Source organism: Sinocyclocheilus anshuiensis, unplaced genomic scaffold, assembly GCF_001515605.1.
Source record: "Sinocyclocheilus anshuiensis isolate Anshui unplaced genomic scaffold, SAMN03320099.WGS_v1.1 scaffold26, whole genome shotgun sequence".
NCBI classification, from domain to species: Eukaryota; Metazoa; Chordata; class Actinopteri; order Cypriniformes; family Cyprinidae; genus Sinocyclocheilus; species Sinocyclocheilus anshuiensis.
The window spans coordinates 287439-302842 of record NW_015544143.1 but is presented as its reverse complement, the minus strand read 5'-3'; the positions used below and the strand labels follow the sequence as shown (position 1 = coordinate 302842).

Sequence of the window (15404 nt, the reverse complement as noted above, 5' to 3'; positions counted from 1 at the left end):
TTTTTTTTTTTTTTTTTTTATCAAAGAGGTTAAACAATGCAGACTTATTTTCACAGCCACCTTTGCTCATATTAATTTACCAAGGGGGCTAATAATTCTGACCTAACTCTGATTATATATTTATATCTTATTTTTTTTATCTATGTTTCATTTTTGGGGGAACTATCCCATTAAGGCTTCTACTATGCATATCACAGTTGTTTATTGCTCTTATTTTTGATATTTACCATTTGCGAATCACAAGCACCATTTGGTTATTTTCACCTTTTTTATTCCTCTTCAGTTCCAGACCATTACCTCATCAGCTGAATTAAGTAATCAAAAACGGAAGCTCTCAGGTTTGTGCTTGATGAAAAGCAGCAGTGTTTATGTACTGTATAGTATTCCCAGCACAGTCACCATGTCACCAGCGTTCTGTTCTGACTAACGTCACCGTTAAGTGCTCCAGCCTGTCTGAGTAGCCATGCGTCCCATCGCTCACATGTCTTCTCAGGGTCACTCTCCCTGATTGGCTGGCTGCCAGTTTCTGCTCTGCTCTTTTCTCAATGAAACGTTCAGTGAGTGTGATTTACGCTGTCCTAACGGCACCAGTGGAAATGAGATGCAGCAGAGTGCGGATGGCAAATGCACACAAAAACAAAAAAGGATATCAAAGCAATAGAAACAATGTTAAAGGGATAGTTCACCCAAAAATGAAATATCTGTCATCATTTGCTCCCTCATGTCGTTTCAAAGCAGTATGATTTCCTTTCTTTGGTGGGACACATAGAATAGGTGTGTCAGTCAGTAGTAGTGCAATTTATTATGAAAGGCATAAAAGATGATTTATGTGTGTGTGGCAAAGAGATTTAACTATTTCTTTTATCATAAGTCTTGTAGTCTTCTGCACGAGACACACATGCTCATCAGCACAAACCCTTTAAGCATAAACCATGAACACATACTCTTTAAGTCTCTCTTACCCATAAATAAAATGGTATGCGAACACAAGACTGTACTTAATACAGTGTCTTGCTAAACATCCATCTGCGTTACACGGTTACACAAGCTCTTATAGTTTGGGGTTTATTTGCAGCAGCCTGCAGTAAAATGAGGGTGCTGTTTTTATCCCCACCTGCTTCTTGTTCTTGCTTTCTCTGAACAAGGACACTAAAAAATAGGCCGTATCTTATTATTAATCCTTTCTCTATCACGCTCATTTTATTATTATTTTTTTGTTCTGCCTTTCTTTATCTATCTATCTATCTATCTATCTATCTATCTATCTATCTATCTATCGTTCTATCTATCGTTCTATCTATCTCAGGATTGGTCCATTGATCTATCAGTCTATCTGTCAATCATTCTGTCTAGCCATGGATTGTTCTATCTGTCAGTAAAAACGCTTTTCTAGTTAAAATTTCTTTTGTTTTTTTTTCTGAATTTCAATTGAAATTGACTTGCTTAAGTTAGAATTCTGATTTAAGTTCTATATCGTGTTTGGTTCTTTTAATTCAAATTAATTTTGAATTCAGGAAACCGTTTTTTTTTTCTTTAATTAATTGTTCACAATGAATCTAGGAATTATTTCTAGGGAGTAAACGGGGTCCATTTTGATTTTATGTTAAGCTCTCAGATTCATTTAGACTATAAGGATATTAATGCATTGTGCACACACACACACACACACACACACACACACACACACACAAATATACTTCCTTCTCTCTCCTTTCCCCTTCCTTTTCATTTCCATCTTTCTCTAACTCAGATCATCTGACTCCTCCCCCTCTCTCTTGCCAAGTGTTTTCACTTTAATTGAAAGGCCCTCAGTGATGAATCAGGGCTGATTTGCCATTTGCAGGAACAGGAAAAACGAACGCTCAGCACACTGGCTAGATGCATGGATGGATGAAAAGAAGAAAGGATGGAGGGAGGGATCGATGGGCTGACGTGGTCTCAGTGCTCTCGGCCAGACTCATTCACCATCTCTCCTGCTTACTCATTACTTCCCATCCACCTCTGATCACACCTCATGCTTTTAAAATAATTTCCTGCCCATAATATGCTCTTTTCATTTTCGATCTCTCTTTTAGTCTGCAGTGCCATCTGTTCTTTTGAACCACAAGAATCGTCAGCATTTACGTAATTTATCTTGATTATGATACATTTATTTTGGTTACAAATCTACTAGTCTATATCGAAAGAATAGCTATATTTTCCTTGCAAAAAATACAATTTGAAAAAGCTCTGCTAATTTTAAATATTTAAAGAAAGATGCAATTTTGGCTCCAGATGGTGTAGTTATGATATCTGCTAGCAGTGCCTGGTTAACTAGCCATATCTTGACCTCCTAGTTTTTGCTTAAATCTTCACCCCCTTCTGTCAAAGGTTTGTCACACTCAGATTAAGAATAAAAGAGGGTGACCGATTGAACGACTCGTTCATGTTCACACCTCTGTAATTTTTCTCTCGTTCCCTGTCATGGATTGCAACAGCCCATTTTGGCAGCATATGAATGTAAATCTCAGCACAAATGCCACACAAACATAATCTATTGTTAAAGGGATAGTTCACCCAAAAATAAAAACCATTTACCTTCAAGTTGTTCCAAACCTGTATGCATTTCTTTCTTCTACAGAACACAAAAGGTTTTTATTTTGAAGAATGTTGGTAACCAAACAGTTTAGGGTCTTATTGACTTTCATATTATTTGGGACCCAAAACCATTTGGTTACCAACATTCTTCAAATTATATTTTTTGTATGTGTTCTACAGAAGAAAGTCACACAGGTTTGGAACAACAAAGTAAGTAATGACAGAATTGTCATTTTTGGGTAGACTATCCCTTTAAAAACTGATTTAGGATACAGTTTATGGTATGTAACTTTACTTTGTGAGTGTGTGTGGTTATCTCAGCAGGGAGTTGAGACATGGGGCTGAAGTGGCCGCACCAACTCCCTCTGGTTCTTGACTATGCAAATTTAGTTTAAATGCATGTGTATTTATATTGTAGACACATACAGCAGTGTGTGCAAAGACTCAGCGTGTGTGTGTATGCATGCGCATGTGTGTAAGTGCTGATCCTTCTCAGTAGACTGCTTACTCTCTCAGTAGACTGCTTACTCCACAACAGTCTTAGGCCATTAGCTGAGGCGTGCAGTCTCACCCCTCCATTCGCTTTCTCCACCTCTTGCTCCCTCCCTCCCTCCACCCATCCCTACTCATCAATCAGTTCATCAATTAATACACACTCAGTCCCTCAGCAAACACACAGAACAGCCAAAAAAGACCAATCTCCTAATTACTGTGGCTCTTCTTCCATCCTCTCCCATTCCTCTCCCTGTCATTTTATCACTTCCCCCACTCATAAACTCTCTGTCTGAAGACTCAATCCATTTAACTCTATCTCATTGGTCTTGGAACTGAAACAGATACAGATAAAGACAAGATATTTTATATAACATAATATGTTTGATTTGCATTTCATTTAGGAATATCAGGGTCAGGAAGACAGCAAAATCAATAGAGTTAAGGTTTTACGTAAGCTTAAGTGATATTAAGTGATTCTGCCTAAATTTATAGCTTTAAATACATTTTGTTCTGCCTATAGTAAATGTAGAGCTGCTTTGCTGTTTTTGTGATGTGTTTTCAATCAGATAATAGAGAATCGAAACGCAAAGCGACACATGCAAGATGGATAAGACCAACTACAATTAAACATACAAATCATATGTATATTAAATATGTAATATTAATTTGATATTATATTGAAGTATAATATACAGTGTGTGTGTGTGCGTGTCTGTGTATACACAAGTTTTTAAAATAAGGTCCTATTAGTTAACATTCATTAACAATGAGCAGTACATATACAGTACAGTTACAGTATTTATCAGTCTTTGTTAATGTTAGTTGATAAAAAATATTACTGTTCATTGTTCGTTCATGCTAGCCCTGTTATAATTTTTATTATGTATTAGTAAATGTTTAAATTGTATATAAGTGATTATTCACCCCAAAATTCTGTCATAATTTCTTCACCATTTTATTCACCCTTTTATTATTCCAAACCTGTATAAGTTTCTTCTTTAATTTTTAAATATCATATTTTGTGTTCCACAGAAGAAAGAAAGGCATACAGGTTTGATTTAATTTTCTGTTTATCTCTGTAAGTGATGATTTCTGATCATTGTATGGTACACATATAGTGGAGCCTCCCTTGTACTGAAGTACCATGGTTCTCAACGCATTGCCTAATGAAATATTAACCAACAGAACAAAGGCCAGCATGCATCGGTGATGTGATGCTGTGTTTGTGTGTACATTTTTTGTTCCTGAGTTTGATTAAATAAAAATATTAAAAAAAGTAATGTAGAGGAGTGAACACTAGTGGAAGATAAAAACAACAAAAGTGAGGGTCTCCCAGGACTCTCTTGGTTTGGACATTCAGGAAAACACATCCACTTGCTCATATACTTACACTTAGAGAGGCTGCAGAGAGTTAAACAGATCAAAGTTTAATAGCTGGGCTAATATGCATGGCTGCTATGAATTATTTAGGTTTATGAATCATTGAGTGAGAGATGTCTATTATTTGACGCACACACTTGTATATAAGAAGTATTAATAATTATAATAAATTAATATAATACTTTAAGATAAATATTATACAGAATATATTACTATAACAAATTAATATTTACAATACATTTATTTTTGATTTCATTTTAAAGACAGAAGAAAGTTGTTGAGTAATGCTCATATAAATTAAGATAAATAATGTTTTGAACACTGTTTGTTTTACACAAATTGTTGGACGTTTCATGATTTCATACAGCCACTATAAATGTAGTCCAGTTTGTAGAAAGTAATTGCAAATATATATATATATATATATTTAAAAAAAAATTTAATTAAATAAGTAAATAAAAGTATTTTGTTTGCAGATGATACTTGGTTTGTTATTTTATTTTCTAATAATTTTTGTAGGTGTCCTAAGTGTCTAAATACGTATTTGGGCCACTGTATTGTGCCTTAAACCCTTATCTCTCCTGTCAGTGCATCAGAGCGAAGTTTGAGTAAAACTCTTAAGACTTCATAAGAGCAACTTGTTCCTAGGATTATAACGACAGCATCTATTGCCACAAGTGTAGTCTTGTCACATCAGATTCCTTTGAATGACACCTCCAAGCTGGGGCATTTATTCTTGCTGTGGGTGAGCGAGGTGCTTTCTAATGTGTTGCAGTCACAGAGCAGTAGAGTAAGTGAGTTCTCGAGCATATTCTAACCTCTTGAGACAGTCTATAAAGGGGCTACACATACCTCCTGCTGCCGTACACCGAGATAAGCTGAGGATGAATCTATTGCACTCGCTGCACGGTTTAAATATAGTAGCCCCCCACCCCCCGTCTCCGCATACGCGCTCTTTATTACTGAGAGACTCATGGGTTCTTGGCAGGTGGTGATTTTCTGTGCATTCTTATGTGCTCTACATGCTGTTTGACTTATTTCAGCCATTTTGAAATGCCATTGGTATGAAAATGCTCATGAACAGTGATCTAAGCGACAGTGTCAACATGACTAGTGGCTCAGCATATAATTCCAACTGTTTTTATCCATTTATCTGTTAATTTTTGGGCATTTCTTTTCAAAATGTTTCTTTGAAGTTACAATTAAAACTGATTATTGGAGTATGTTTTACAAGAAATTACTATTTCACATTTAATTCAGTGTGCTACTTGATGTTTCTTTGTAATTGTTTGTGATATTTGCTAGAAGTTTCTGTAACACTTTATTTTACAATGTCCTTGTTACACATGTTACATGTACTTACTATAGTAATGAGTAAATTATGCATAATTACATGCAATTAACCCTAAACAAAACCCTATTCTTCACCCTAAACCATTATTAAAGGAATAGTTCACCCTAAAGTGAACACTTGCTAAAAATGTACTTACCCTCAAGCCATCCAATATGTAGGGTTTGATTCTTCATTGGAGCAGATTTGGAGCAATTTAGCATTTTATTACTTGCTCTTTATGGTTGCTGTCAGAATGAGAGTCCAAACAACTGATAAAAAAACAATTGTTCAGAACTGTTTTGGACTGTGCATGATCTGTGCATATTTCTCTCCTGATTCAGACAAGGCATCTTTTTTACTGGAGAAAGCAATATTATGGACAGGGGACCCGTATTTCATGGAAGCAATGCTTTGAAGTTAAAAATATCTTAATGATTAATTTGTTTATTGCACAAGACATTAATTGATGTACTGGAGTCATGTGGGATACTTGTGGATTATCGTGATGTTTTTATCTGCTGTTTGGACTCTCATTCACCGCAGTGGATCCATTGGTGGGCAAGTGATGTAATGCTAAATTTCTCCAAATCTGTTCTGAGGAACAAACAAACTCATCTACATATTGGATTGCCTAAAGATGGGCAACGATTCAGCAAATTTTCATTTTTTAGTGAACTATTCCCATAAGTACATGTTGTTAATTAACATTACACACAAACTACCCTGCCACAACCTTATTGCTTTATAACAGTAGAGTGTGAGCTTTCCATTTGGATCCAATTCTCACCGCTTGCTTGTGGTAGATGTAAGGGTTATCATGCTTCATGCTATGTGCAGTCAAAACACCATCTGGTAATCCTGAATATTCCTGAAGGGCCAGAGCTTAGAGAGCAGGTGGTTAGACAGTTATATGTCTTTCCATTCTAAACAAATTCACACATATATACATTCTCATCTTCCTTTTCCCGTGCATTCTGATCCATTCTCTCTGTTTCTTATTTTACTTGAGGCTAGATGGGTGCAGAGAGAGAGGAAGTGGAAGGATGGAACGAAAAAGGAGAGGAGCAGGCAGGGGAGAGAGAGCAAAAAGCAAGCCAGAGGGAGAGAGAGAAAATGCGGGGGAGCACTGGGTGCTTCCTGCAGGGTTGCCGTGTAAACGCGGTCTGAATGACAATGGTGCACATCAGGGCCCCAGCACGACTCACGGCTCAGCCAGAAACACAGGAACACATAGCATGCTGTTACGTATACACGCACGCACGCATGCTGCACCGAATGCACACAAGATATATAAACATGGATTTTTTTTTGTATTCATTATTTTTCACATGTGAACTGGTTATGATGCAAATTTCTAAAATGTTTTTGCTGAATGCTAGCAGTTAATAGTCACCTATGTACAGTGTGTGCTGCAATGGTGATTTCGTTCTCACTCTCTCTACTCTGTGCTGTGTGTTACAAAACCTTTTGTCAAATTGTCTCCCCAAGCGAATACATTAGGCCTTAATTAACCATGTCTCTCAACGCGGAGGCTCATCATCTTTGTTGCATTACACCAGGCGCTCCAGCAGATACGCTACAGACTGCGCATCCACGCCCCTTACCGACACTTATGCTCGCCTACTACCAGGACAACCACTCCACCTCCTCAGTGGGAATCCTCCCCTTTTATTGCATTATTATGGGCGGCTTGACATGAAAGCTCCCGGAACAAGTGCGCTGACTAATCATGCTGTACCTGCAACGCTTTATTTCTGATAGTGAGTTTGTTTTTTTGATTTCAGGACCACGGATAACGCAGTTTAAGTGCAGGGGGATAGTGCGGTTTCAGCACCATGGACAGCGTTAGTTGATTTTCACTGCAAATATTGTGATTGCTTTCAAACAGAACATTCCCAAATTCAGTTCACAGCCCTTTAGTATGCCACCAGCTGTCTTCAGATGGAATTCAGACACGTTTTCTCAACAAGTTTAGCTGGAGAGTAAACCCAGGGAATTAGCAACTAAAGGCATTTCAGAGGCTGGTGCCAGGAGGACAGATGGGCATGATATGAGCAGAGTCTTTTTAGGACATACACTCTCTCCTGAGTGTCTTTTTAGGCTGACAAACTGTCTGTTCAGGGAGAGAGAGAGCGTCACATTGCACTGTTATGTAAAAACGTGTTATTGGTTAACTGTACTGTAAGTTATATTGACATATTCGAAAAAAAAAATCATATTGTATTTTAAAAGACATATCATGCATTTCATTTTACTTCTAAACATTGTTAAAAAAATTTACCTAATAAAAAATGTTAAGATTATGTATTTATAACATTTATAATAACTTAAAAGTAAATTAAAGGACATTCTCAGAATTCCATGTGAACCATCGAATTTGTTTAAATTTGATTTAAGAAGAAAACTGTTTATTTCTTTTATTAGTTGTATACACTAGAGTTCAAAAGTTTGGGGCCGATGATATTTTTAATGACTTTGAAAGAAGTCTCTTATGCTCATCAATGCTGCATTTATTTCATGAAAAATACAGAAAAACAGTAATATTGTGACACATTATTACAATTTACAGTAACTTTTTATTTTAATATATTATAAAATAAAAATAATTTGTTCCTGTGATGGAACAGTTGATTTTTCAGCAGCCATTACTCCAGTCTTCAGTGTCACATGATCCGTCAGAAATCATTCCAATATGCTGATCTGGTGCTCAAGATAATATATTTTTATTGAAGCCATGATACATTTTTCAGGATTTTTTGATGAATAGGAAGTTAACATAATTAAAGTTTACAATTTACAATATATAGCTTATTTATTTGAAATATTGTGTGACAATGCAAAAATATGAAGATGATTGCTCCAAAACATTTGTATGTTAGTGTCATACATTTATAATGACCTACAGAAAAATATTTTTTCTTACCATTTATTTATTTAGCCGTAAATGTAACACATTGTTAGTGTATAATAGCGATTAATTATAGTAACATTTAATATGTGTAACAAGGACACTGAAAAGTCCCCACAAATCCATACTTGGTCAACAAGTACACACTCCCTCTTCCGGCAAGGTGTATGACTCAGACACAATACGTATTGAGAGATATGAATCCATCCGTCGCCTTTGGAAAATATCTCGTCTCTCACAGTTTGCGAGAAGAAGCAAAATGGCACGCAGTGCTCGTCTGAGTCTTGTCTTGGCCAAAAGGAGGAGTGTGCTGGAGGAGAAGCGAATCGCTACGGGGACGCGCGTCATGTGCTGCAAGGCTTGAGCACGAGCGTTAAATTGATCAGATGCTCTAAACCCGCCAGCTGATCTGAGGAGGATTGCGGTCGAGACCCCGCGTCTCCGTTTCGTTTTCTCCCACAAAAATTAAACTTTTAAAGCCGAAATTATCTCTCGTCGTCCACTGAGGCGACAGAAAAACACCGAAGCGGAGCATTTTGGGGTACTTCATGATATGGGTGCCTCTTGGTTCTTCTCGGTTACCACAGAAGATGCGAGCTCGAGCTTCAATCCACGCGCTCCGGCGCCTCTCCAAAACTGATGATGCTCCTTTCAACGACCACCGTCGGATTTTTCGCGTCTTGGATTTGTCTACGAGTTCTGGAGTATAGATGATAATTGTTGTAGTGAGGAATTGAGGGAGAAACCGCGAGAGATCATCATTATATCTTGACATGGTGTTTTTGGTTTTCACAGAGCGCGCTCACGCCCACCGTATTGGACCGATATGGCTGTAAAAAAGCAAATAAACTTAAATTACTAAAATCAACAAATGTCACCGAGGTGTGGATTTTTTGGGGAAGCCCCGTCGTCTGCATTTGCGAGAGTAATTCGAGAGTTTGGCGGAGGGGAGGCTGAATATTGCCATAGTAGCCTGTACCAAACATTGCGGACACCACAAAAATAAATTAATTATTAAAAGGTTTTCTCCATTTTTCTATTCTATTTCTGTCTTGTGGATGTGAAAAAAAAAAATAGAATGCAACTCCTGAGAAAGACACATTAGACCTGATGTAGTTGATGCCAATTTACATGTAATGTATTAACGCAATTATGCTAAAAGGATTTGTATGTACACCTTACTAATGGCAAGACGACCCGCACCGAGCTGTTGAGACGGGAAATACTTATTAAAATGTGGATCCCACCCTCCTGAGGAAGATAATCCGTCGACATTTTATCTCTTTATGTTTGACTATTTGTTGAGCTGACTGCACAATTGAAAGGACACACTCCATCTATCCATCAATCAATCTCGTTATCTGAGTCCTTTTTTGGCGCTGACACACTCTCACCCACATCCCCCCCATCCACTGATCTTGTTTGGTGCTTTATGATGGACATTTCTTAGCCATGAAGATCAGATCTGAATGTCTGTGTGCTCTGTGCTGAGGCGGATGGGGTGTAATGTGGTGTTGTCACCCTGAGACTTCACCCCCTTCTCGGCTGCTTCGTAACGATTGGCGTTTGGTGTCTACAGAATGGCTCGGTTCGGAGACGAAGTGCCGGGCAGGTATGGCGGTGGGGGCTCCGGTCAGGGGGGACCCGGCCGCGGCGGCAGCAGGCAGGGCGGCCCGCCAGGGCCCCAAAGGATGTATAAGCAATCGATGGCCCAGAGAGCCCGGACCATGGCCCTCTATAACCCGATCCCGGTCCGACAGAACTGCCTGACGGTCAACCGCGCTCTGTTTCTCTTCAGTGAAGACAACGTAGTGAGAAAATACGCCAAAAAGATCACCGAATGGCCATATCCTTTACTAAATTCAGACCTGAGGGCCCCTGGGAACAGGTACAGATCTGTAATATGTTATATGCTGGTGGTGGGTCTTTCAATGGCCCCTGCTTCCTCATTCCTTATAGACATCTCTGTAATGTAAGTTGTTAATTATGCATTTAAATAATTATGAATAATCACAAGGCATGTTAAGATTGCTATTCAATAGCTATTTAGTTGTTTATCATTAGTTTTAGTTCATTTCACAGCTCCAGCTTTCTCTATATAAATTCCAAATGTACCATACACTCTTAAAAATAAAGCAGTGATGGTTCAATGAAGAACATCCATGGAACCTTTCAAATGCAAAGGTTCTTTATATTGAAAAAGGTTCTTTAGATTATTAAAATGTTCTTTACATAATGGTACATAATGGAACCTTTCAATAAAAGGTTCTTTGGGGAATCGAAAATAGTTTTTCTATGGCATAGCTACAAAAAAAACTTTTTGGAACCTTTATTTTTAAAAGTATTACCCTTTGATTTAGATATTAAGACAAATACCATTTTAATACCATTGTATTCTTTGAAATACCTTAAAGTAGCATGTAAATACCAATATAAAGGAATCATTCAGTATCACAGTACATATCAAAGTGTAATTAGAGAATTCCTATTATATTGTAGAGATTGTACCCCACCCTTTTCCAAGATTTCTATAAATCTTGTGTACCATGAGTTTAAAGTACCATGGTACTACTCTAGTACTGTACACAATAGAGAGGGTGGTGGTTGCCAGGGTGGGCTAGGCTCTTCCCCCCCAGGGGGCCTGATGTGTATGTGTTTTCATATACATGTGTAAGCATGTGTTACGTGTATAGGTCTGTGTTCAGAGGCCTGAGGCTGCGTGGGTGTGCATGGTTTCCCGCTGGTCGGGATTGGCGGAGTGCGCGAGTGACTGTTTGAGTGCTTGTGTGAGTGTGGAGGAGGGCTGCTGATGTCAGCATATGAGCTTTAGCGGAGCCTTGCAGTGTGGAGTGGAGCAAAGCAGGAGGAACAAGGAGAGAAATGAAGGATGGAGGCTTAGAGAAAGTCTTCTGAACCCAAAACTCAGTTGCTTTTTAATTCTGTATGTACACTGTTGAGTGAACTGCACTGAGTAGTGATTTGGTCAGAATTGAGTGTTACATGAAAATAGATTGAAGTGAATTGTGAAAGATTATAATGTGTATAAAAAACATGTATTTTGAAGTCAGTAAGAAACTACATTTTGAAAAATAGTTATAGTTTACCTAAAAATGAAAAATTTGTCATTATTCACTTTGGGTTTGGATCCCACTGACTTTTGCTGTAAAAAAAAACTGACTTTTGCTGTTTTCGCTGGGGGAAAAAAAACATTGTTTCAAAATATCCTTTTGTGTTTCCCAGAGGAAACTCATACAGGTTTAAAATGACAGGTTGATTAAATTCTCACAGAATGTTTTATCTTTTGGATAAACTATCTCTTTAATATTTTCTCATGTTTATTGCTGATTGTCATTTACCAAATTCGTTTTGGAATTTATTTAGTTATTTATTTAATGATTGATTGATTGATTGGTTAAAATTAATAGGAAATATCTTGTGTTTTTTCATTCGGCGCCTATGCTTGCAGAAGACATTTAGCAAGAAATGTCTCATTGGAATAACCTGAAGGCCCACTAAAGGATGCAGTAGTAGAGCAGAATTCCTTTCACAATGAAACTGCAACTTTTGGGATATCGAAGCACTACACCAACACGATTCCTCTTCCCTGTGCATTCACTTATGCAGAAAGATCACTGTAATGCAGTAGCAACATTTAGAGACTTTAAATCTGTTCTTCTATCGTGATTGGCAGACTGCCATGTGTTAAGTTCTCAGTAATGTTAGGTGTACTGTTACAGAGCTAGAGTACTAATACTAATGTATACTCCATTTCTTGCAGAGTTGTCATATGTAACTTGCCGTTGAGTTTAAAAAGCCCTTATAGAGGTTATTCAGGACCTGAGATCACAGTAATGCCCCTTCACCATTTGGATTTTGTCAGCAGCAGAACTTTTCTGTTGGTCAGTCTCCTTAGCTCAGTTTGTTGGCTTGCTGTTTATAAGTTCCTTTCCCATCAGAGTGCTAATGGTTTGGTAGAACAGTGCTGTGGTAGAGGTGTTAGACTGTTTTAAAAATACTCTGTCGGAATGATGAGTTTATAAGGTCTTTGCTTGTATGAGTGCCAGTAAAAAAATATCCTTCATACTCTCAAGCTCCTACGCCTCCCCTTTCCTTTTGCCATCTCTCTGTCTCTCTCTCTGATTCTGTCAGACCATCTGCTCGTTCTCTCTGTTGTCTGTATGGTGGTGGTGCTTCCTGGGGCTCTGTTGGACTCACTGGGCATGGGCATGTCAGAGGAAACGGTAAAAGAACGGAAAAGAGTGTTTTGGAGAGGTACACTCATTTTTGTCCCTTTGGACGTGTGTGTTTGCACGTGAATGTGTGCATGCATGTGTGATGCAAGTGATACAGATTTGTAGCTATTCGGCCAAAGATGGTATTGTAGAGGCCACGCTCGTGGTCTTATTAAGATCATGTTTTTTTTAATGACATTTAAAAATCAGTTCTATAATCTCTGTGGGTTATAACTCACCCCAAAATCAAAAGATGAATATAATAATGTTAAGAAAATTAAGCTTGTTTTAGGACTATTACATTTATTATGTTTTTATTATTTTTATTTTTTTTAATGACAATTAAGTACATTTCCTCTTAAATTATCCCTTTCGTAATGCAAAAAAAACCCTTATTCTTAATACAGTAATGCTGAAAAATATTTATTTATAGATAAATTTAATATACACTATCATCCAAAAAGTTTTGGGGGGTCATTAAGATTTTTTCTTTTTTCAAGAAATTATCTTTTATTCCGCAAGGACACATTAAATTGCTCAAAAGTGACAGTAAAGACATTTTTAAGGTTACAAAACAGTTCTATTTCAAATAAACGCTGTTCTTTTGAACTTTCTATTCATCAAACAATTCTGAAAAATAAATGTATTACCGTTTCCACAAAAACAAAAAACACCACTGTTTTCGACATTGATAATATATTTTCTTTTATAATGAGCCTTTTTTCTTTTGATTTCAGGGTGAAATGTAATCTAGACATGTTTTCGTGACATTCACCCTTTGACCTTTTAAGTCCTGCATTCATTACTTTATGTTAGTGGTCATGTCTGTAATCTGTTCTTGCACGGATGAGGTAGTGATGTGTTTTAACAGAAGAACAGGGGTTTGTAAATGCCTCGGCTGGTTTCACACTGTGGCCTCCTGTCCAAGTTGAATGGACATTGTGCATCGGCGGTAGCATGCAGTGGATGGATCATTGCTGAGTGAGTGGAGACTTGGTAGGGCGGCACAGCCTGTGGCATCAAACCCACAAACACATGCACATGGACTATGGCAGTCAAAACAGTGACACCTGTTCTGTAGGATCAGTCTCCTTGGGAGACCAAAGGAAAAAGGAACCAGGCCAGAACTCAGCACCAGCCTATGGCATCACATGCACACACCATGTGGGACAGTCACGCTCCAGTGTGCAATCATACAGACACACAAGAATCAGATACACATACACACACACACACACACACACACACACACACACACACACACTCACTCGCACATCCACACGCACGCCAGATACCAGACACTAAATCCATTGCTTTTCTCTGGCTAGAGAACACAATCTGGCACTCTGCTGCAGTGCAGACTTGAAGGGATACAAGATAGTTTGAGCAGAAGAAGCGTCTAATGGTCTGTGTGTGTATGTGTGCATCTGAGTGTTACTCAAAAGAGGAATACATCACAACATACTTCACAATGACGGTGGTGATTGTGTAACGCTCTGAGATACACACATACACACTTCCTCTCTTTCTCTCTTCTTAGTTCTGTCACACACTCCTACACATATTCATATTGAAATGCTCTTTTTTTGCTTCTCGGTTGGACATTTCCTTCCTTATTGCCATAACCTTTAGGTACCCTATGCTGTTTAAAGGTCTTTTTTATGAATACCAAATTATGTTTTTTTTATTATTATTATTAATTTTGTTGTCCTTCTGATCATGTTGCCCCTCTTTTAGGAGGAAGCCAGTTCAAGAAAGCTTTGGGGTCATAACCTTTTTGCAGTTGTTATATTGTGAGAGCTCCCAAAATGCTTTGCTAAACCACGTTAAGACTCCTGGTTGGCCCCAGGTAACAGCTGATTTGATCTCAGTAGATTTAAGACTTATATCAAATGATAAAGATGATAAATTCATCTTTAGTGAATCTCAAAATTAATATTATTTTTTTCTGCTGTACATTACAATATAGTGTATTATTTTTAATATAATAATATATAATAAAGTAATATTGGTTATTTATCAGTTATACTCTTGTCTTGACCGTCATGTTATATACACGACCATTCGCCACTTTTACAGTGTCACAAAAGATTTTATTTCAAACAAAGGTTGTTCTTTTGAACTTTATATTCACCAAAGAATGATGAAAACAATTTATTCAAGAGATTCAATAGTTTTATTGTCATATGGAAAAACTCTGTTATTTAATTCAATTCAGTTCTTACTCTGAGAATCCTCTAGCAGCCTGGACATGAATATTAGGACAAAAACCACATGTACTCAATACAAAATATACACAATTAAGTATTAATGCAGTGTGTGCATATATAAGTGTGAATGTGCAGTGTAGACATATAAACAGTGTATTTAAACATGTAAGCATACAGTATAAATATGCATTATATATATATAGTGGTATATATAAATATTACATACAGATAAATAGGTGTTATGTAATGTAAACATAAACATAAGCATA

The 15404-nt window shown here is 37.4% G+C and overlaps 1 protein-coding gene across 1 annotated transcript in view; it reads left to right on the top strand.

Moving 5' to 3' along the window:
* LOC107695065 (voltage-dependent P/Q-type calcium channel subunit alpha-1A-like) overlaps positions 1–15404 on the top strand; it is a 142387-nt gene that overhangs the window by 17737 nt on the left and 109246 nt on the right. Inside the window, exon 3 of the mRNA XM_016494851.1 lies at positions 10273–10539. Within this exon, the coding sequence (XP_016350337.1) occupies positions 10273–10539 (267 nt within the window). The remainder of the gene's footprint in view (positions 1–10272; positions 10540–15404) is intronic.